This window comes from Sander vitreus, chromosome 22 (genome assembly GCF_031162955.1).
Source record: "Sander vitreus isolate 19-12246 chromosome 22, sanVit1, whole genome shotgun sequence".
In the NCBI taxonomy this organism is placed as follows: Eukaryota; Metazoa; Chordata; class Actinopteri; order Perciformes; family Percidae; genus Sander; species Sander vitreus.
The window spans coordinates 16,605,732-16,630,480 of NC_135876.1; the positions used below are offsets into that span (position 1 = coordinate 16,605,732).

At 43.0% G+C, this 24,749-nt stretch overlaps 1 protein-coding gene across 1 annotated transcript in view; it reads right to left on the reverse strand.

Moving 5' to 3' along the window:
• Nucleotides 1-785: 785 nt before the first annotated feature.
• The window catches only part of LOC144537230 (disks large-associated protein 1-like), a 41,253-nt gene continuing 17,289 nt past the window's right edge, over nucleotides 786-24,749 (reverse strand). The window contains exons 5-10 of the mRNA XM_078280767.1: nucleotides 9,621-10,006; nucleotides 9,458-9,537; nucleotides 5,554-5,969; nucleotides 4,208-4,299; nucleotides 3,235-3,387; nucleotides 786-2,696 (exon numbers count right to left, since the gene is read on the reverse strand). Of these exons, the coding sequence (XP_078136893.1) occupies nucleotides 2,478-2,696; nucleotides 3,235-3,387; nucleotides 4,208-4,299; nucleotides 5,554-5,969; nucleotides 9,458-9,537; nucleotides 9,621-10,006 (1,346 nt within the window). The 3' untranslated portion in view covers nucleotides 786-2,477. The remainder of the gene's footprint in view (nucleotides 2,697-3,234; nucleotides 3,388-4,207; nucleotides 4,300-5,553; nucleotides 5,970-9,457; nucleotides 9,538-9,620; nucleotides 10,007-24,749) is intronic.

Here is a 24,749-nt window from a genome sequence, read left to right on the forward strand (position 1 = left end):
GCTTAATATGTTATTTGATTGGGTTTTTTAGTTACATTTACATAAGGAAACATTCACTTATTTACAAATGTTTATTTGAAGATTTTTCTCTTAATATAACTACATCACAAGCTTCAGAATTTCTGGAGTGTCTTTTGAGTTTAGCAATTAACCACAATCTGACATTCTGGTTTCTATCTCCCTGTTATACGAGGAGTATTATAATGATATGTAATATAATAAAGATAAATAAGAAGTTGATCATTTGACAGACAATTCAGTTCAAATACAAGTTTCAAAGTAAAAAATACTAAAATGAGCTTCATCTACATAAATTGGCATTAACTTTGAGCTATTGTTACTTTTATGCATCCTCTCTGAACTTCATATCGACCAACTAAAGGAAATACAAATCATACTGTACGGTCACTTCATCACTTAAGTTCCTTCACAAACGTCTCTCAATAAAAACTTCAGTTCAATAGGGACAAATAACAGGAATATATCCTTAACTATCGAATGGCACAAAACTTTGTCAGATCAATACAGAGAATCGGACTACACACCAAAGTCCTGCTATTTTGTTATCAAAACAACTATGTGATGGTAAACTGGCTCGGGATTGTCTCCACATTCAAGCAGCTGACAGAAATACCTAGTTACATTAAAGTAATTAGGGCTGAGATGTTCAATAGGAACATCATTCAAAAGATGGCATGAATACTATTCCCTTGTTTAAGATCATGGCCTATCCTGGTGACTTGGGTTATATACACTAAGAGACATGGGTCCATGGGTCACATGAACACACACACACACACACACACACACACACACACACACACACACACACACACACACACACACACACACACACACACACACGCGCGCTTCTTCCCCTGAGACTGCTGTTGTGCTCGACTATCATATTAGAAATTAAGGCTGATCACTGAAACAGAAAAGACAAAAAGGTGCCTGTCATGCTAAAGAATCAACATAAATAAACAATATAAGGGCCTTGTTGTCAGTGCATAATACTAATTACAATGTCAATAAACAGTCATTGTTCTCCTAATCAATAAATTAAACATGAATACAAAATATTACAAATTAGATTTTTTTATGACCTTTAAATAATTGCTTCATTTTGGAGGCAGAGATCGTGCACACAGTGAGGAGAAAATAGTCCCTTTTCAGTCCTTTAGTCTCAATACTGTTTTGTCTAAAAATGACATAATAAAATACAGTACAACTACCAGTATTGTACCAAATATCAGTATTTTAGCATTGTCTGTAACACTGAAGAGTTTGAATGCAACATGACAATTAAACCTGGTTAAAAAATACAGAAAATATCAGTTACCTTGTGTCAGCATGCATGTCATGTCATGTCATTATACTGTATGTTCTTTATACAAACATGTTTTGCTCAGTTTCAACTGAGACAAGATGGGCGGTTTGTTGATACTGCTACCTTAATTTTCAATTACAACTAGGACCCTTTAGACCTAGAAAAATAGGAAGCACTTTTGAATTGAACATCTGAATCATACCACACATACGCACTCATTCTCTCACTCACACACACAGATTAGGTCTGTGGCATTTTTAAACAGTGGTTCTTTCAGTGAATCACACTCTCTGCAAAACCACAAAATCTGCTCCTGGCTCAACAGCCACTTTGCCTCACCTGGAGAAGCTAAATCTGACCTCATGACCTTTCCAGGGGGGGAAGCCTCTTGCTGCTGAAAAAGACCCATTTTCAGACAGAGGGCGAATTGTGTCACTACCTGACAGTATAGTTTCCTTGTCTGGTCTTTTCACCGTTATTTTCTTTCATAAAGTTTGGCCTCAAAATTAAAAACTCAGCTTATGGTTTTTCAGAATCAGATCGTGGGATTTCATACAAATAAAATACAAAAAATAAAATACCTAACACATAATACATCTTGGATATGAGTCAATATGTGAGGTCTGGTCTTTCCATTTGATTTAATACATTTGATCTGAGCAGATCAGACCAAATAAATAACTTGTGTGTGCTGCATATACATACATACATACATACATACACACATTCCATATGCATGCTCCCTTCTTGTTTTCCTCTGATTCTCGGCACCTGGAATATAATAACGTGAAGCATCACTGCTGTGCTACACCTGGCTTACTTTGCAATATTAGGCCACTTAAAGAAAGGGATTTATAAGATACTTCTTTGACAGTGAGGGGCAGGTGGAGGTACAGGAAGAGGAGGGACTGCTACATTAAAGCTGGGAGAATAACATTTCGGAACTGGGTTTGGGGGTAATAAATAAAAAAATACTGTAAATGTACATTTCGTGTTTTTCTACCATTGTGACTGACCGCACAGTGATCTGGATAGTCCGCAAAAGATGTAATTATGTTATGTTAGCACCCTAGCCTTACCATTCAGTGCTATAGAGTGTATGGGACAGTGTATTGAGCATGTGTGTGGGTACATGCATTTGTGTGTCTCATAGTCTGGTCTGAGCCTCTGGGATATAGATCTCGATACTGTCTGCGCTCTCTGTGGCAGAGCTCTGCCGAACCGACGCGGCACGTTTGGCAGCTAGCAGGCGTTTACGAGCCTCCAGACGCTGGCGCTCAGAGCTCTCCAGCGAGCGGTCCCTAGCCAGGGGAGGGTGGTGGCCCTTCAGGGGCTTCTTTGGCACAGGAGGGGGCATCCTTCTCTCCTGGACAGGAATAACAAATAGTCTTAATGACAGACCACTAAGTCGTCAAGGCGAGCTGCAGCTAAACACAGTAAAAAGCAACACAACTGCAGCTGTCTTGCATAAGGGTTAGAAAGAGCAGTGTAGCTGTTGTCGGCATAATGTCAGAGCATGCAATTTTGAATGAGGTTATGGTTCATATTAGCAGCCATTTATTTGGGGTAAGAGGGCACGGGCTGGCCATTGTGTGAGGTAAAAGTGACCATTGGAGACGAGCAGGCCCCAACGGTGCATGGCAGGTAGAGTAGCTTCTCAAAAGCAGCTCACTGTCGACAACAAGACAGAACAAACACAAATACATGTGTTCACGTCAGGCAGGCAACATGACAGTATGCAACGCATGCTACAATAAAGCTTAGCCGTAAATCATTAGGACTTACAATAAAAAAAAATAAAAAAAGTATACAGTAATGACAGCAGATAGCATGCGGGTGAGTAAAGCATTCCCGAAACAAAATTGAGGCCAGATGAATTTCATATTTGCCATGTGTTTCTGCACCTGAATTTCTGGTGGGGTCAGAGGATTCCAGTTGTTGGCTTTAAGTTGGTGGAGTTCATCAAACTTCAGGCTAATGTTCTCGATAGACAGCTGGAGCATGTCCCAGAAACCTGCCAGGTCCTGGGAGATGGGCCGTGGGTGTGCATTTGGGTTCTGATACACAAACATTGCATATAAACAGACATGAATACACACATAGATAAAACATAGTTTTAATGCTTACCATGCATTTTTGGAAATATTCAGATTCAGTTTTACCGAAACGAACAAATTGAATGAATTACAGAATTGGCTTTCAAGTGAGTCAAATGTATATTGAGGCGCAACCTACTTGGAGTTTGAATGACACAGATTTGTTTTAATGAATGAGGCACCATATGGTAAATATGTGGGAGTATTGGGTTTGTATCCAGAATATGCCTTTGACTTTATTACCCTTTGTTTTAAATCATACGTCCACCGTATTTAAACCAACAAAAATATCTGTTAGTCAATTTATCTGTCAAGTACCCATCTTTCATTCAGTATAAGTTACATAAACACTATAAATATAGACATGTTCCTGTTCAAAGTTGTATTTTAAGCATTGTATAATTAATTAGTTACCTTTTCCGTCAAAGGAAATCATTCTAATATAAGGGTAAATTATGCAACACAGGTATTTAAAAGATTTGAACATGCAAGTGGACAAATTAAAGTAAATATCTACACAAACAAGGTTTTGTCTGCTTTAAAACAGAAATATATATGGTGGTATCAGCATCTAAAAAATACTGTTTGTCAGGCTCTAGTTTTCACACAGCAAGTTCTATTTTTTGTATGTGAAAGACAGTAAGGGTGTGCAAATGCACACTCTACACTAGATGCATAGTAAATGAGCGCAGGCCTGGCCTGTCAGGATGATTTGTGCAGGATGATGTCAGTGTTGGGGGGGGAAGCTGGAGAAGCATGCAGAGGATGAGGTGACACATACCAGATTCTCCTCACACAGCTCCCGGAACTGCTGGAACTTCTGGGACATAAGCAGCTGGGCACTCCCCACTGCACTGCGGATCTTCCCCAGGACTGCAGAAAGACACAGTCGCACATGTATGCACGCACGCACGCACGCACACCCACACACCCACCCACAATTCACAATGCAATTACTCACAGAACCGCATACTGCAGGCATGTTGCAGCGCTAACAGAGAGGGTGCATTTGTGATGCAACAGAAAAGGATACGCTAGAATCCTCTTTTATCTGTGCCTCTCAGAAACAGAAGTAATTTAGGGAAGTGAAATAATTACTGAAATGCGCTGAAATTCCAAATCCAAGGAAATGAAAAATTGCAACCCTACATGAAAATACAATTCAAAATGTGATGTTTACAGCACATAAAAGAGATGGTTCAGATCAAGAATATAGTCCTAAAACAATGGGCTTTTTTATTTCTCTCACAATGCCTGTTTGGCAGGCTGATATATGAGATAAACAAGGTTGTGCGGCATAACCTGACTCCAATGTCAGTCCTATTGGCTCACATATCCCTATGGAGTGGAACTGTCAGTGCATACATTAGTCAACATGAAGAAAATGGGATCAGAAACTGAGAAGGGGAGTAATGAATATGCACTACAGATACAATGTCTTCAACTCCTTCAGGATGTGTGTGTGTGTGTGTGTGTATATGTGTGTGTATATATGTGTGTGTGTGTGTGTGTAGTAGTAGTGTGAGATCTGGGAAAACATAACCTTGAGACAGCCTCCCTGTTCAGCACGATCTGTGAGAGAATATCTTGCCCGGAACCATAACAGCACACTAGCTGCATAAACAATTATATTTTCGGTAAGACATGAAATCAGCTGCGCAGCAAGGACAGGTATAAATATAGTGCCTACGGCCTGAAGCTTGTTTGCTCAGTCTGGTATGTGCATGTGAGTGTATGTGCATAAAAACATATTTAGACATGTGTATCCAGACATGCTCTGCAGTGTGTGTATGTGTGTTACGTCAAGATCAAATGACCCGCAGGAGCGCTGAGAGAAACCCCTTCACTGTGTTTGTGTGAGAGTTCATTATATAGTCTGTCTAAAGGACAGATGTGTGGCTGGGGCCAGCAGCGGCCAGCAGCGGCCTATTGATAAGTATGCACGGTATGTCTGTGGAGGCCAGAGGGCCTGAGACAGGAACAAGCAGCTATTGTGGTCCAATGCCATGAATACCAGCACCCTCCAAATCAGAGGAGAGGAGAGGAGAGGATGAAAAATAGACCTAATATCAGTGTACAACAGACTCTCTTCATATCTTGGCATTTATGCACTGTGACTCAACTCACTCTCATCAGGCAGCTCGTTCTCCATCTCATCCTGTTCCATCTGTCGACACCAGCCCTCCATTCGCTCCATCTCGGCCTGCAGCAACTTGAGGAACCAGCGGCCGTCACGGGGGCACACTGATCGTCCGACAGCCTCCAGAGCCTCCACCTCTGGCTCAGCCACGCTGTCCATCCATGGGTCTGGAGGGGGGAGGATTGAAGGGTCGAACCCCACCTCCCCATAGTCATCAGCCGCACAAGCGTGGTAGTGGTTCCCCGAGCCCTGGATGCTTACAGTAGAAGAGGCAGCATCGCGGGAGTGCTGGCGCGGCATGGTGGTACAGTGACGTGGCGGCAGCTCTGGGACGCCTGTGGGGTCGTCAAGGTCAGCCTGCACTGCCGTGGTTACGCTGTTGGAGCGGGTCATCCTGCGGTAACTAGAAAAGGAAGCAGAGACCTTTTAAGGATCTGATTGATTGCACAAACTCAAATTGTATAGTAATACCACATTAGTGTCTCTCTTTTAGCAGTAATTATGATAATATTGTTTACACACAGTTCTTGGAGGTGGTTCTAGTGTGAAAAATGTAAATGATCACAGCAATCTCATCACTGATAGCGATGAATAGCTTTTGTAGTGTGGAACGTCTTTTGTGTGCGTGTGGGTTTTGCCACCTGGCTCATTCAGAAGCAACAGAGTGTGCAGTTGCTGTCACACCACAAGCCCTGCTCTGGGATCGTACACAAACTGTACACACAGACACAGAGACAAAGACACAGAGACAGAGACACAGAGACAGACACAGACACACAGAGAGACAGACACAGACACAGACACACAGACACACGGGACTCCTCTCTACAGCTGGGTGTCGTATTTGGCTCAGAGGCTTTGTGCTGCTGTCAGGCAGCCTTTGCCAGGTCCATCTGCACCATGTGCAACAGCAAACACACACACACACGTGCAAAGATTAAATCAACACACAAATTTGGCTATGTTCTATAGAGCAGATCACCATCCCAGTAATGAATGGGACGCCAGAGGGACGCTGGTGTTGGTGGAAAGACTGTACCAGGGCTCAAACAAGAGATTCACTTAGATAAGCATATATAAGGGCCCACATGGACAGGGGCTCCAAAAATACAAACAAAGAGTGAATAAAAGCGAAGAGTAGACATCTGAACTCATCACATATGTCCTCAGGCAAACTTTTAAATTCTGGTATACCAAGCATGCCTTATCCTACTATTTTGCTGTCAATACACTGCAAATTAGTAAGTAACAACTTTGCCAAGCCAGAAAAAAGATTGAATTGCTAGCCTGCTAGCTGTACTCTGATCCAAACATGCTCACAGTCCTCTCACTCATGAACCTCAGCTTGACCTGCCTGCAGCACGACACACACAAATGATCGTAGCTCCATCACGTCTGCCTCGGCCCGTCTCCGGATGCACACTCCTCCTCGAAGCTACCCATTCATCTCTAACCTCCCTCTTTTTTCATTCATCTCTCTTCTTCCGTGAACAGAAGAAGAGAGAGCAAGAACAAGGGAGTGGCTTTGGCTAGATCAAACAGTATCTATGTGCTTTATGTGTACGTGCGAGCAGCCCGCGAGTGTGAGTGTGTGTGAAGAGCAGTTAAAGAGTAACTCCTCCGAGCAGGTGTTCAGTTCTAATGACCTCAGCCTGCTTTCTATCAGCCTGCTAACAACTTCCTGCAGGGGAAGAGACGGGCAAGGCCAAACACAGCTCAGGCAAATAGACAGACATATCAATGGACAGGAGGGAAGGGCATTTAAAGAGAAAAGTCCATGTGAGAGAGAGAAGAGACTAAAAAATATCAGGAAGGTGAACAGGAGAAAAAAAGTGCATGTAAAAACGCAGAAAGTCCATGTTCTCATTACATTCATGTGGTGAACATGACAGAAAGTTGTAAATAACAAGGAGGTGGAGTATTGCATTCCATATGCTGCCGCTTTCGGAAGGGTCTCTTAACCTCTTAAGGTTTTGTTTCAAATCGTATTAATTTCCCTCTCATCTAAACAGAACATGGTTCAAACCACAAACATGAGGAAATACTGAAGCCTCTTTAAACAAAAACAGCCTACGGTCTTATTTTGAGGTTGAAAAATGCACCAGAACAAGCTGAAAGAGTTATGTTATTTGACAGAATACACAGTATACTACACAGCCACTCATGCTATTGCCCACCACAAATTGACATTTAACCTTGCAAATGCCCCTGAGGCTTCATGTTTGTTTGTCTTATGCCAGTAATGACAAACCTTCAGTCAGTTAGGACAAAAATAAAAACACAGGGAGGTCCCTTAAGTTGACTTTTCAAGATGGTTGTGCATATGGTTTAATCACTAGGACCATGAGCAATGCCACATTTACCCTATGAGTGCAAAGCCATCTGGTGACCACCAACCCCAGACCCTAAACTTGCAAGGCCTTGCACAATTTTCTGTACTTTTTTGCATGTTTGTGATGAGATACTAACAGTTTCTCAAAATGTTATGAGCACAGTGTCTAATACATGTAGAAAAAAGCTTTAATAACATATTTGAGGGAATAAATATGATACATGAATACAATTTGTTTTATATATCCCAGTCAGTAAAGACATATATCTGTATAAAGACAAGCATGTTGTTGGTTGTGTTAATCTTTTTTTAAAGCTGTCTTCCACTCGCTCTCACTTAGTCATAGTTCAAACAGCGAGGTGAGGTTATGACCTGCGACCGCTGCATATAAACACACAGACTCTCTCTCACTTGCACACAGACACAAGGCAGTTTGAGCACTGGAGCGAGGCCGTAGGAGTTTGGCACTCTTACTGTCTGGGAATCTAATGTAAGGGGAAGTATGCCCAGACCTCCCAGGTACACACACACACACACGCACGCACGCACACACGCACACACACACACACACACACACACACACACACACACACACAGGTAAACAATCAAACATGCACCAACAAAAATACCTTCCCACCTACCAAACATTAACCTGATACACAAGCTGCAGTGCTGCATAACATTCAAGCCTCGGCAGACTCAGAAGGTTTCTGGATGAGTTAATATTTGGCTTGGCAACTCCGGGAACTCAGAGCTTGGTCAGTCAGCTGAGACCTCCCCTTTCAGAAAGCCCCTCACATTCCCTGACACTGTGTAAGTGTGTGATTTTTAAAGTGCTGGACTCAGCCATCACTGTGACTTTTGATTAAAGGTGATGTCTCTTTGAATTCCCGAAGCATGCCTTGGCTACTGCATGAAACCAGCACTGTGGCTAAATTTGTCAACTTCCTTCACCAAACAGAAGGTCACTGTTTTGACAAGGTGAACGAAAGCAGACAAAGAAACCATAAATGCCTGCGTGTCCCAACAGAGGCCTCAATAAGCCTGGTGCAGTGTGAGCTAATGAAATGGCATGCACACTAGGCTGCTTCTCCTCAAACTGGGAACATGTTGCAGAATGAGAGGCTGTAGCTGACAGCACAGCAGTCTCTCAGTGCTCTTAGAACTAAACAAACCCAATAAAACTCCCTCCCTTTTTCTCTCTCCCTCCCTCCCACACATATGCAAACACACACACAGCCTCAAAGTAGCCTGGATCACAATGGCTGGAGCAACAGATGGCTGTCAACTCACCCCCTCCACCTTCCCAGCTCCCTCCACCACATCCTCTGGCCCAGCTGTCACTTGGGGCCCCTGGCTGAGGGGGCTCTGATGCCAATCTCCCCTGAACTAGGGACAGCTGCTTCAGGAAAGCCAGGGCAGGGGTGCAAAAGCTTGCACTGCACCCTATAAACCTCCACAAGTCTTCTTCCTACTTATGCTATCTCTGCCTCATCCCTCCCATCAGACCTATCTAGTTTCACTTTTACAGCCTCCTTCTCTTTCTCGCTTTGTCTCACCATCGCTCATCCTCCACCTGAATTCCTATCGACTGGAATTTAGACTGCTCTTCCGTCGGCCCTCCTTCCTCTGGGTCCACCTAAGAGGAGGGGAAAAACTGTCAAACTGCATGCCAGAGTTTTACTATAGAACTTTAACAGAAACCCAGGCTCATCCACAAACCTGGATCCCTATGGAGAGGGACTTGCGGAACGCTTCCCTCTGTGCCTTGCTCTCCGTGGAGACATGTGCGATGGCAGAGGTGGTGGCGGTGGCAGTGATGGTGATGGTGCTGTTGGTGACGTGCTGGCTGGCGGGGCCGTGCACCTGAGCGTTAGCCGCCTCTATGGCTGCTGTCAGGGCCTTCATGCTGTCGATGCTTTCCGTGGAGTTGGACAGGCCCGGCTGGGAGTTGATGCCCGTCCGTGGGCCGGAGCCCCCGTCCATGTAGGCATCCTGAGCGGACTCGGTGCTGCTCTGTGCCGTGATGGATATGAAGGGTTTGGACGGTGTGGTCCGTGGTGGGACTGGGGGAGGAGTCTTCTTGTAGGTAGTGATGCATGATGACACTGCAGGAAAGAAAGAGAAAGATGAAAGTATGTATAAAAGTATACATCTCAATAAAGCTTAGGAGGTGTGGTGTTTGAAAGATGCATTTAGGAAGCAGGGTTGAGCTGCATTATGGGAAATGTAGGATATAGTGTTTTAGAAATTAGACCCATACTAGAGACTAAAAGTCAGGATATCTCTGCCAACACTGCTGCAATTTCAACCATTCTTTTTTTTTATCTGTCTTGTGAGTTCCTCAATTTTATGGAAGTGCCATACTAAATCATTCAAATACACCTTTATTGATCCATATTGGCAATTGGATGGATTGATGCAGCAGCAATGCAGTTATGAAACATAGAAAACATGTTTATGAAGAAAGTGGAAGAAAATATTGTGATTAAAAAAAACAAAACACACAAAATAATAAAACATATTCAATATTAATGAATCACTGCCTGAGAGGAAATGACTTTGGTGACAGCTGACACCCTGACAATTCACCCAGAGGTCTTGGGTCCCTGTGTTGGAGTCGAAATGGACAGTAGATTAGGGGCAACTTTAACAAATCAGAGCCTCGTCTAGTAATAGGATTAGTATGTCAGCCACTTGACCCACTGATCTAGATGATCTACGCACTTACTGTACACATCCAAAACAATTTGATGTGGCAAATATAGCCCTGCATGCTTGTGTGCCTTGTTGTTTGCACGCATAATTGCACAGAATATAAATGATATTTATGATATAGCACAGAAGTTGAAATCTATTGTAGAAGACAGCTCGAGAGCTCAGTATACTCAAAAGGCGTTGTATTAAATCCAAGCAAATAGATATTAAAAAGCATCATCATCAGTAAACTGCTCCCTCTTTCTGTCAGTGCTCTCTCCCTCTCAGGTTACAGCTAAAGATTCTGCACAGACAACAAAGCCTCACACACATGCTCATTTAGAAGCCTGTGTATATAAACATGCCGACAGACAAAAAACATAGCCTGTCTAAAGAAAGACAAAATCAGCCACCTCCTAAATGCATTATGCCTTGGAATCTCCTTCCTGGCCTGGTGCTATCATCAAAACAATGTCGCTCTCTCTCTCTGCTCTGCTGCAAAACTAGGACACCGGGTTTCCTGGATCCCTTTTAATCCCTACAAAAGACAAACATCCTACCGCAGCGAGATCGTTGCTCTGTGTGTGGCAGACAACTGTTGCCAACCACACCCAGCAGAAGCAGCCATGTCTAAAACTATTAGAGCAGGATGTTGTTTGCTTTGTGTCTTGCCATCTCACTGACAGCTACAGAAAGGCCCTAACATATTGGAGGGCTGACTTCATCCTCTTGGTTTGTCAGAGTCATCCGCCGCCCTCCACCCACCCTCCTCTTGCCTCGCCAGCAGTGATTGGATGATCCCAGATGAGATTTCACTCAGGTTTTGACAAGCTGGAAAGTCCTGAGATGAGATCACAGTTGCTAATATAAGTGCCTTTGATGGTGGGGTAACACACCACAAGAAAGACAAAAGAAGATGACTTACTGTATTTCCTTCTACAGCTAAATGTCAGATGTTTTGAGAGATACTGTATATGCAGGAATTACTGCCAAAGACATCTTAGGCGTAATCATCTGAGCATGCTGCAATATGCAGCGCTGTCTAAACTTTTCACAGATGTCTAGGGAATATGATGAACATCCTGGGCAGAAAGGTCACCGAGTACAGACCCACAAGAGAACAAAAAATACAGTGAACAGACACAAGCAGTCACACAGAGGGACAGGGCGAGGTCCTGCTCCTATCAGGCGTGGAGGTTCAAAGGATAGAATGTCAGCCTCTTTTAGAGCTTCTACCCCCTGAAGTCATCTAAAAGTCATACTTGTGTGTGTGTGTGTGTGTGTGTGTGTGTGTGTGTGTGTGTGTGTGTGTGTGTGTGTGTGTGTGTGCATGTTGGATAACTGTCAATGTATTTGTGTGTGTGGGATCCTGTCAGGCCGAGGGAAGGGTTAAAGAACAGAGGATTTTCATCCGCTCAATAAAGCGCTACATGAAACAGGAGATGGCCCGCCGTTTCCCACCTAGCTGTCACTGCGAGTGCCAGACATGCCGGAGAATGACAGGGGGTTTTGACTGCCAAGACAGGTTAAGTAAACACAGGCGGGAGTCGGAACATGCCCACGAACACATGTATGTGCACACGGGCCTGCAGACATGCACATGCAGGCACGGAGAGGCACACAAATAACATTGACACAACCCAGCTTAACATTTCAACCTCACAGGCTTCCTGCCACTGATATGCTCTCCATTCATCAGGAGCTGTTGTCAACAGTGACTGGGCAAGTCACTTGGATGTAAGTGTGCATCATCAAACATTTTGCAAAATGAATGGATTTAAGTTCCTATGTAAGGAAAGTTTGAATACAAATTTGAAAAATAAATTAAGTGAATCTAATTCTTGTCTGTCTGACAATAGTGAGGAGAAAGCATCTGACCAAAAACAACTGACCTCATAAAACAACAGCCAAGTTTCCAGTTTCCACACAAATGATAAGAAAACCGTTTGATCCTCTTGCAGCCATTAAAGCATTAGACAGCTACACTGCCCTGGACCTCCCACGTACACAAACTGTCAAGGACAGAGTGAAGTGGGAATGTGACGCAGGATTCCATCAGACCCTTGACAAGGAATGTGGGAAAACTCTTTACCAACCACACTATAAACACTGATGAGCACACAAAAAGGGTTTTTTTCTGTCACTCCCTAATATCGGGTTAGTGGAGCTTTGATCACAAAAAAAGACATCATTCAAATTCTCTTGTGAACTGAGAACAACTTCCTCACTTCATAGAAATGGATTTGTGGAATTTCATCTCTCTTCCCTCGCAGAAGTAGGTGCATTGTCATCCCAAAGAGAAGAGTTTGTGAATGACAAAACTCTAGTGGCTCTCTGCCAAATCCCTCTTTTGACAAATACTTCAAAAGTCCCATGCTGACAAGTTAGTGTGAATAGCAGTTCTTCTTGGCAGAGCACTCCCCCACCTCTGGGCTTGATAATATCAAAGAAAACCCTCTTCCCTCCCCTGAGACAAAGCAAAGTCTCATTCATTTCTCCTGCCTCCAGAACAAAAACATACTCACTAGTCACCTCTTTTTTGGCTCTGCTGATCACTGTGTCCCATTTATGTGTCTGCATAGGTGTTTCCTTTATTTAATCATTTTGTTCATGTTACTAGACAGATTGAAGGCAGGCAGTTGCCTTGTAATCTCCAATCTGTGTATCTGTGTGATAGGCCACTTCAAAGAGCAGACGGTTTGGTTTAAGATGCTAGCTAACAGGAACGGCTCCCCCGCGCAGGGGCCAAGGGCAAATCCACCACCATCCAAACAAATACAAAGGCCCGGAAAGGGGGCGGTCAGTATGGGGGAACATTGACAGCTGAGCCCAGCTGCACTGTGTTTGGGATGAGGGTCTGCCAGAGGGGAGAGGGCAGAGGATAGTGAACAGAGAAGAGGAGCTGAACAAAACTGAGGAGGAGGAGGAGGGACGAGGGTAAATCACAGAGTTACTGCCTGGCTTCTCTCTCTCTCTCTCTCTCTCTCTCTCTCTCTCTCTCTCTCACCTAATTCTATCCCTAATCCTAAAACCAAGTCTTAACCCTCAAACAGCCCTTTAACTTTGTGGGGTCCAGCATTTTGGGCCCCACAAGGCTGTCGGGACCCCACAAGTATACTGTATTCCCCGTTTTTTGGACCCCACGAATATAGTAAAACAAGCACACACACACACACGCACACGCACAGATAACCAGCTGGAGTCCTTTGTGATGGTGTCACCATGGTGACACATAGCAACATGAAGTTTGCCGGAAGGCTTGGCGTTGTACCAGCAGCAAGCAGAGGGGAGCTTCTATTGGCTGTTCGTTTACCTTGACAGGGTACACTGCAGCTGCACTGACACCCACCTAAACACCAGCCAACGAGAAAACACAGCAGGAATAATGGGTCGCAACTAGCGTAAATTTTAAAATCAAATAAACACCAGAATAACAGCGTAGAGAGAACAACTGGGTGCTGCTGTGTTACAAATGAATATCCAATAATGTTTCTAGCCCTGAAGCGTGGGCTTTGTGCAGCTGAGTACTGAACCATACCAACCAGTTTGTTTTGGATCCTTGTCAAAAAAAGCTTGTCACCGGGTTTCCGGGGCAGTCATGAGATGACAATTACCTGAAAGGTTCACACAGGATGATATTACACTGCTGTTGTGAACAACAATGCAGCAATGCAAGGCAATTTCTAAATGGCTTAACACGGCCTTCAGTAGGCTCCTATGAGTTACTGTAAAAATTTAAAAAATGAATTACAAAAAGCCTTGAGTTTCAAAGTGTTTTGACGTGTTAAAATAAGCGGAGATAGCAGGTTTGTTGCTCATCACTTATCAATGCTAATAATAATATTGCAGAGACACAACAAAACCTGCACACAACATATACAATAGTGCTTTAAGTCTTCTGACAGCCATCTGAGTCACCTGAAAGTCTCCCAGAGACCCTCATGTCAGTCTACGCCTCTCAGCCACCAGAGGTCAGAGGTCACCAGAGAGGGTTTCTGCTCTCCAGATGCCTAAACTCTGTCAGACACAATAGCTCACTGTTTGCGCCTGTGTGTGTATGTGTGTGCATGAGGGGAAGGTGGCAGTCTGCAAGCGCCTTTTAAAGAAGTATATTTAGCATGTGTGAGTGCTTGTCAGGGAGGGAGTTCTCAGTGCAAATGGTACCAGTGTTGTAAACATCCTGCACTAACTGCAGCATTTAAATTGTTTTTTTTCTTAAGTTAAACATAAGCATGCATATCAGCATGTAACATTTGTTAAATATGCCTCCGGTGTCCTCAGACCAACAGTGCTATCAACAAAGCCTTATGCTCACTGTGCCCTTTTGACAGAAACCCATGTCAACAGTGGGTAACTGGTCTAGCAGGCTTGTGTCTCTTGAATCACTAGATAAAAGTGTGTTTACTAACTGTCAGCCACCACTAAATCTGGCAGGCAGCTGAGCGCTCTTAGGCAATAGATTCACTTCACTTAACCCACTTTCCTGAGCTCTTAAGTTAAAAAAGAAAGCCTGGTTACCTACATCCTCTTTTATGGCCCCTTTTTTTGGTACCGCCTAGGTCAAGGTTCCAAGCAAGACTGAGTTGATACTAGAAGGTGGAGTTAAAATATGCAGACCACTTATTGGTCAAAGACAACCGTCACTAACACGACACGGGACATCCTGCACAAACCAGCAATTTAAATAGCCAAGCTATCATCCCTCGTGGCCTCAATTTCTTTCATTCACTCGCCCCAGATTTTAAAAAATGGTAGCCCGCAAAACTACGTTTTGTTGCCGATGAAAGGATCCAGCGATAAAGATGCCACAGCAGTTTCATGCGGCATCGCTATGGCTAAGAATCCCTCCTAGACTAAGGTGGTACTATCCATAGTGAAAACCAAGTAGAGAATAGCACCTGGTACCAATAGTGAGTTGAGTCAAGCCTAACCATGCAGTGGAAATGACCTACTGCCTTGAAGATGTAGTGTTTTGAAGTTTACCTATGTGGGGGACGTGACGTCCCTCCGGAAATATGTAACTGATTGCTTTATATCCCTCTAAAATCTCAAAATAATTGACATTTACTCTAACAGTAGTGTCATTGTTAACATAAACACTATAAACAGCAGCTAGATGACATTTTTTGTCACGTACAATCATCCAGGATTTGGTATAAATATGTAATCCCAAAGTTCCTCCCTTTACAGTACTGAAGCATGCAAGCTAATCTCCTGAAGACTTTTCTTACATGACGGCAATTTTCTCATTAGACCTGCCCTGTGACGGCTCCAGGCCATTTCCATTGTTCTCTGTTGCTCCTTGGCAAGGGCTTTACCCTGACTAGTCCACAACCACATGAAGAGACACATGAGTCTTTTGTTTCTGTCCAAAAGACCTGCCTGCAGGTGGTTGAAAGAGAGAGCATAGTCACTCAACGTAAGAGGAGAGGGAGAGAGATAAAAAGACAGAATAATAGAAAGAGAAGTGGGAAAAAGGATAAGAGAAAAGGGGATAGGACAGAAGATAAGTTTACTGTGCCGTTTCCTTCAGTTCCTGTACATTCCAGCTGCTTTGTGGGGCATAAATCCGAACACTAGCCCCAGTGCTAAAGCTAACACACCCACACATCTCACGCATGCTTTCACTGCACTCTTTTCCCACAGCATTGCTCACCGACTGACTTTAAGAGTAGACTGGCTCTCTGTGTGGAGTGACACATCGCATGTGCCGGCAATGACAGCATGGGCAACTGTAGCAAGCAGTGGAATACCGAAAAACAAAATCATAGCGTAGCTGGGGGAGATCAGTTAGTCATTAAATTAAACTGGCTTTGTAATTGAGCAGTGACTAGGTCTACATAAATCTCTGAATATGGAGCTTGTTAATGTCAAGCACACATAGACAATGAGTGAAAGAAGAAGAGAGGACAGAGTCTTAAATGGTGGTATTTTGTGTTGCAGAGTGGATAATACAGGCCACTTAGGCCACTGTCTGCTACGCTAAAAATACCCACAACACAGCAATATGTTGCCACCACACTGTCTCCAAGTGCTAAACACATAAAACATGACAGACTGTCCACAAGAACTAAAAGTCTGTGCCGTTACAACCGTGTACAGAAAAACATAACCGCAAGCCTGGAGAATAATGGACTCACGGACAAAATAGCAAACACACAGCAAAACAGACAAAAACACTAGGGGCTGACACACAGAGCCTTAAGTGAGAGGGCTGAAACACAATGCCGATGTCATGTCATTACATGAAGGATCACTGCTTGCTGCAGCTGCTATTTACATATAAATGCAGCAGAATGTGGTCAAAAGTTCACTTCTCCTTTCCATGGTTAGCATGCAACAAGCACTCTGGGGATTAACTCCAAGAGGCAAAAAAGTCATAACTTGATTCATAAAATGACTGGGCACAAAAGTAACAGGAAAGCTGGCTGACAGTTTTTACAAGCGTTTAAGTTTACTCTTCCAGGAATGCCGTGAAACATCAGCTACGGGTGTTGTTTCACAGTCCTGTTTTTTTCCCCTTGCATTCCTTCCTCCTTTTCCCCTGTTTGACGTTCTTTGTCCTGACCACTTGCACATGGAGGGGAAAGGAGACACTGGCGGGCTTAATCCACCGCCAGAGGCATGCTAAAGCCATCTGGGCCCAAAACCAAACGTAAGGCCTTCTGCGTCTCCTATATGAGAAGAGGAAAGAGGCAGGCGGGGGGGGGGGAGGATGGAGAGACGGTGATGGAAAGTTAAGAGAGAGAGAGAAAGAGGAAATTGAGAGAAAAAAAGAGGGGGAGAGAGAAAAGGTAGGAGGTACAAGAGGAGCTATGGGGGGATTTGGAACAAGAACCAGGCTACACTGACGCATACTGTCTTTTGTGGTTTCCAGTCCTGACCCTCTGACCCTATACATCCTGTTGAGGCGCGGAGGGAAAGACGAGATGGCAGCTATAGGCACTGGCTGCATGTGTGTGCATCTGTGTATGTCCAAACCAGCAAGCAATGGAGACGGCATGTCTCAGGGAAAATATGAATATCAGAGTAGATGCTACAGAGCTGTCTCTCAGGTGTGATTTTTTACACCCCTCTTCCCTCTCTTCCTACGTGTTTACATCCACTCCCAGCAGAATCTGATGGGGGTGGAACAATAGTCTCTACAACATTCCCACTCTCCTGCCGAGAGCACTCGTTTGTCTTCTGCATTCCTTTCCCCATTCATCTCTTTCTCCTCCTGGATAGAAAAAAACTCCTGCCACTCTTAACACGGGGGAGGGGTCTGAGTGTGCGTCTTAAAAACCTATGAGTGGAATCAGTACCCCTTGAACACAGCCTCCCCCTTTCCTCCCTGTTTTACTTGGTTAGTGAAGCAGCAAAGCTCAAAGAAAGGGAGGAGAAAGAGGAGATGCATTCTTTCTCTCCCTCTTGCTGTCTCTCTCAGTGTGTATCGGGGGTGAGTTGTGGCTTATTTTTAATGACTGGTTAAAAAAAATAAAAAGAGGGAGGGCTGGATCTCTTCCCCACCGGCCGCGTACACACAGGCTCAGTCACTCAGTCACACACACACACACACACACACACACACACACACACACACACACACACGTCTGGGACTTTCACAGAGAAGTCTTTAATTTGCACTGGGGCCTAGCCTCCCACACTGCACAGCCCAAACCACCCACTTACAGCCATGCACCATTCCCCAGAGTTACTTCAACATACTCCCTTCTCTCTTGAACAGTGAAAGCAACATGAACCACACAATTTAGCTGTCAAGTAAAGTCTAAAAAATGTTCAACATTCTGTCAAGAGAACAGAGCAAAAGGCATGTTTCATCTTTTAAGTCTCCTTGGAGGAGGTTTAACTCTATATCCTAACTCCTCTTCTGTTTTTCATCCACCCAGAGCTTTGAGTTTGCGGGCCCTGCCTTGCCCAGCTTTAGCATACAGGAGCCATGAGGATCATCCACAGTAAACACTGAGGAAATCCTTTCGGGGCTTTGCTTTTTTCCTTTGCTCCTTCTGATGTCAAAACACAGACAGGAAGAGCAAAAAGGGAGGAGTGGGACAGCCCCTACCTGACAGAACAGCCCCTGTCCACCTGACCACACATGTGTGTGTAGATCTTTAAATTTGGTATCCTCAAAGTAAAACTACTGATTCCTTCTTTTAGCAGAAAGCTTTTGTGTTCTATCTGCAGAGTGGGGGACAGCAGGGGGTCCAATGCCGCAGCCATTTTTTGTGTTTGCCGTAGCCCTGTCAGCTCCTCCCTGTGCCCCTCTCTCATTTCTGCCTTTTTTTCAAACTGAGAGCAGGAGAGGAATGAATGACATTCTCTTCCTGTGTCAAAAGATATCCAAATGCCACTCTTCCTCCCTAAATGGCTATAATCAAAGCATTCCAGGCCTTAACAAGCTGGGACCAATTAAGTCGTAAGTAAACATGAACACCTAACAGCCACTAACAAAAGCTTTAAGTCCTGCAGTTTAATCCTATTGACTTTTATTCTGCTTTAGAGCATGTTCAGGCAGGAAATCACTATCAATTCAGATTGTGGAAATGCACAATGATTACACATGATTGATACTATGATATAGTAATTTCTGCGGAAATATTCAGAAAGTTCCTACAGGTGCAATTCATCTGTATAGGTTACCTGCATCTGCTAATCTGATGATTAATACCCTTAAACTGACACTGAGCTATAGAAAAGCGACGCTGACTGTTTTTGCCTTTTGTCAATGAAAGAGTGACAGTGCAAGTTCCCACTGGCTTGCATTCTCAGACAGTCGTGACAGGATGAAGTAATTACTGAGCGACTGACACACCAGCATGGTTAGGATTTATCTTCTCCAGGAAGAGAGATAGCCAAATCACAGTTTATGCACATCGAGGCTCCTAGTTCAGGCTTGATCCCGGAGAAGCCACACACAGACACTTTGACACCGCACAGACACATGGTTGCACACACACCCACATGCTCAGAAGCTCCATGCAGGTATGGCTGCCAACCACAACTGGTGTCTATCTCCTTTTTTCTCCACATTTATGCACTGCGTGTGCTAGTGTGTCACCACATGCCTCAACCCGGCCCTTGTTTCCTGTCAAACACACCTACTTGCACCATCAAAGCATGGGGGATGACAGCATTATGCAGGTGTGTGTGTGTGTGTGTGTGTGTGTGTGTGTGTGTGTGAGACAGAGAGAATCAGAGAGACGGATGACACCAGAGTACTGGTTAATGTATCCCCTTCTTTGTATAATAATTCCACCTTAGAGGATGGCAGCTTTGATCCACTGACACACAGGTGTATTTCACATGCAGCGACATACGTTGCTAAGGCAGGGCTTTATCTGTCCCTGTAATTAACGCCAGAGCATGAAGAACTATGTGTGTGTGTGGGACTGAGGAACAGGCATGGCAGGAGGGATTGATGGAGCTCAAAGGAGCCTTCCTCTTCAATGAATATCATTTGATCTCCATGTCTCTCAGGCACATATACATCAAGCAAAGCATGAATGTCAGTCATGATTCAGGGGTACAGTATCTCACTCATTTTCTCTATCTCTGTCTTTTGCGCGCACACACGCACACGCACATGCACACAAACTGTTGATAAGACACACGGTGTGTCTAAAATAATGTCTGATAGCAAGAAACACAAGCGAAAACTTGTGAGTTGCCCCTTTTACTGAGACCCACTGCTGTGGTGAGACATCAGAATGCAAGCTGGATTTATTCTAAAACTGGGAAAGAAGCACCATCTAGTGGTGATAAACCAAAATTGCAAAACTGAAAAATGAATACAATGAAATTACTGCTGAATGAAAACATAAAAAAGCAATTTTGATTTAATGTTACATTTAGTCCTTTTTATTTAATATCCTGCATATCCACTTCACACTTAACACATTACATTAAAGGTAGGGAATTATTTTTGGGATGAACTAGTTTGTATATTCGTATTTCATAGAAAAGACCGGTATCTTGCTATTTGGGGTTCTATTTTGGTCATTTGTTTTGCTGATGCCCACAATAATGCAGCAGTTACATTTACTGTCATTAGATTCAGTCAAGACAATTTTCATCTGTGCTTTTGTTCATTTTTAAGTCACAATTTTTATGATTCTGAGGAAATTTCAAACATTGACGGGCATTTTATCACTAAATGTTTAAACTGGACTCATCTCAACGATACAGACAGTGAGTTTAACTTTGTTTTGTATTGTTCTTTTTACTGGGAACCACGCAATATTTGAGTAAGGTAAAAATGTAATTTAAAAAAAAAAATAGATTATGAGTTGGCTATTCTCATACAAAACATTTAAATTGGAAAAAGCCCTTCGTCAGGATAACGTTAGACTTTCAGCATGTTTTTCAAGTTATTTGAACATTTGTACATAAACATGTTAGTGAAAGTATTAAGCAGTATATATTATGATAAATGAATGTATTTCTTTTGATTTTGTATATATGCCCCAATAAGATGTTCTATTATATTTTTAATAATTGAAGTGGTGTCTTGCAATGTGGGGTAAGCCAAAATGTTATAACATCAAAATAAAATCTAACTAAAAATACAAATTCTAGTCTATGAGCATTGCAGAAATTGGCCAGATATAAACAACATCTAACTGAAACAACTGTAATTTTTCCTGTTATTCTTTTGTGCCCACTGATTTTATAAATCAAGTCAGGACTTTTAAGGCTAATATCCAGAGTGCTTGTACCATCTAAACTGTCTTTTTGTAAAGGAAAAAGAGAAATTGAATATACAGTAATATTGCTCAGAATTTTTCATGATAGCAGCTTAGCTAGCATCATATGAAAGCTACTTATCCTGTACCTTATTTTCATTTTGCACTTGCCTTTGTTTCTTAAAAATACTTATTATTATACAATAATATCTTATTGAATAACTTTTTTTTTTTTGTTCATGCAGAGAGCATGCATTTCAAAATGGTTAACTTAGGTTAAAAAAAAACATGAAAAGCATATTCATAGACTGGAGACAATAATGTGTTGGCAAGTAAGGACAGGATCAGCAAGCACTGAGGCTCCATAGTTTAGAACGCAACAGTTTTAATTAACAACCATATTTTCACCTGACCTCTTTATCTTTGTTCTGCTTTTTATGTGGACTACTAGAAATCTGGAATTAACTTTGCCCACAGCACCGAGGAATTAAGAGGCTGGTAAAAGAGGGAAGTTGAAAGAAAGTAAGGGAGTGAGAAGAAACAAAACATATGCAGGGAGACTTAGTGAAAGACATCAGATCCAGACACTTTGGTCTGTTTAGTACCCCTGGGTAAGGGAGACTGTGTTTATGATTTGCCTGTCATCACATCACTATCCAAAGTTACAGTAAATGTGGACACCTCACACCTTCACTGGATGACTAAAGTAAAAGTGTCTGCCTTTCCCTTGGCAAGAACATCACAAGCTTAGCTTTAACATGATAATTGCTACTTAAAAAATGTGGTGAAAGACAGAAGGGGGAAGCTAAAGTCTTAGCACCTGTTAAAATTGAGGGTTGCTGGGACAATATGACTGGATAATTGACAGTACATGATCAAGAGAGATAGTTGGGGAGAGACTCTTGATGGGAGTGTGCTTTGGCAATATGGTCTCACTCCAATAAAGCCTCACTGCAATGAAGTGAGAGAAAGAGAATGCAAGTTACAGAGAGAGGAATACTGCAAGCTGTGACCAACTCTGTTAGTCCCTAAAGTCACATAGGGATAAAACAAACCTGACACAACAGGATATCCCTACCAAGTGCCATCCACTACACTAAACGACTCCAAACTCAAACGACAAATATATCAGCATAGAGCTATCAATCCAACATTTCAGACCACACATTATGAGCTACTGTATTTAAAACATATATTTAGCAGCTTCCACATTAGAGGGGCATTAGCAACATAACTTGATTACCGGTAACACTTAGTAGTATTGCAACTGTTCATGCATCGGTTTTGTTTCTCTGCAGCCCCCATGAGGAATTCTAAGTAATGACAACAAAACTGTCGGCGCGTCCACATGATACAAGCCTTAAGTGACCGCGCACTGCCCCCACGTCCCCTTCACACAGTTGCTAATAGCCAAGGAGGACACGGAGGATTTTCAAAACATGACGGACTCTTCAGAAGAAATAATTATCGTCACTCGAGTTTCTGCGCGGGAAAGTCACCGGACGACACAATCTTCTGAACATAGCCATACTGAGAAATACAGAGAGAGTTGTGTGGAGCTGATAGTCTTAATTAGCTTTGTCGCAACTCATTTGGCAATGTCTTGAATGTAACGGACGTTCATTAATATCATAAAAAGTTACGCACTAAAGCTTTAATCAACCAATGATTCTGCTCTTTAAAATGACCTTGCCTGCTGGGAAAAGTCATTCTGGAAACCGTTTACTGCACATCAGTTTAAATGTCAATACATTTAAACAGCTGGCACTTATACAAGTACTCAAAAAAGGATGAATTTTGAGCCAGTACTGATGGGTTGGAACACTTTATATATGAAACTGACGGAAACTAATAATCCCTCAGGGTGAAGTAGGTACATTACATAACAGTCATTTAGCTGACGCTTTTATCCAAAGTGACTTACAATTGCTACATACGTCAGAGGCCGCACACCTCTGGAGCAACTATGGGTTAAGTGTCTTGCTCAGGGACACATTGGTTGATGTGTCGCAGTGGGAATTGAACCCATGTGTCATATCCACTGCACCATCACCACCCACCCAGGTACAGCAAAGAAAGTAATGGGATTCAGCTGAGGGAAAAATGGCTGTATAGTATTAACACAAAACAGAATAAAATAAGCCAAAAAATATATAATAAAAGCAGTAAATCAAAGAAATGGATGGAGTATAAACAATTATATCACATTAAAAGTAACGTATTGATTGATAGTGTTACATACAGATGTAACAGCTTTTATTTACAGCTTGATAATTAAGTGTGACTAAGGCCTTCCTGTATGAATGTGTCAACAGCTAAGCCTTCCCTAACTCTGTAATTTACATGAAACTAACATAATCCCATATGACTATGGCCTACTTGGATCACCAGAGAGATTGTGTGTACAGTGTGGCATGCTGTGCTCCGGACCGGAGGGTCTTGGAGCTTCTTCCGAAAATAGAAAGCGGGAAGCTGGTAGGTGAGCGGGCAAGCAGCATGGTAATAGTGGCGAGAATGCCGTATGTGCATGACTCACTGGAACACAGATGGTGGGTTAGAAACATGGGGCTACAGAATGCTCGTCTGTCACACAGTAGCGTGTTAGGGGCCCTCCATCTACCCTAGCAGGCCTCAAACTAGTAAGTGGCACCAATGATCTCTCTTCCCATAAGGCCTGTGGGGCTCAACATCTCCTTCTGGATAACAAGCACAGAAGTCTGAGATGAAGCCCTACAGTATGAACTCCAATTCCAATCCCCCCCCGCCCCGCCCCCCGAGTCTGACCTAAATAACAAGACCCTGCAGAGATATGTGTTGTGATGCTGTGCCATGCATTGCTTTGTGTGATGGAGGCCACACCTGTCATCCTCCCATCAGAGATATGATACCGAAATAGACCGGGAGCTGGAAGGTGTTCAACATTTCCTGGGTACCATGAGTGTGGGGGGGGTGGGGAGCAAACAGCATGTAGGTTAATCTCGGTATACTCACATGGAGTCCAGTTTGGAGGGAAAACCAGTTACAGAGGGCCTGGGAGATAGCTGAATATTTGTTTAATAGCAGTGTCAAGAAGAGCTTGTCAGCCAATAGGGCATGTGTGCAAAGGGAATTTTTTAAGTTTTTTTTAAATGTAGTTTGTAATTTAAATTTGATTACTTAATCTGTAATTTTTTTAATTCAACCAGTTTACAGTATAATTAGTTTAGAAATATCACAATCAAACTCAAATTTATGATTTTGTATTTTATATGGCGTTAATTAGCCTATAATATGAGGTCCTGTCACTGTCTTTTTGTAATTCTTATTAAATATGAACAACTTTCGTCCATTTTCATGTGAAGCATGAATAAGCAGAAAGCATGGGATGGGCGCTGATAGTTTCAGTGTCAAGCAACTCACAACAAATACGTGACTTCCGGTCACTACTTTCAAAGTAAAAGTCAGTGACGCACTTTACATTTTACTGGCAGGC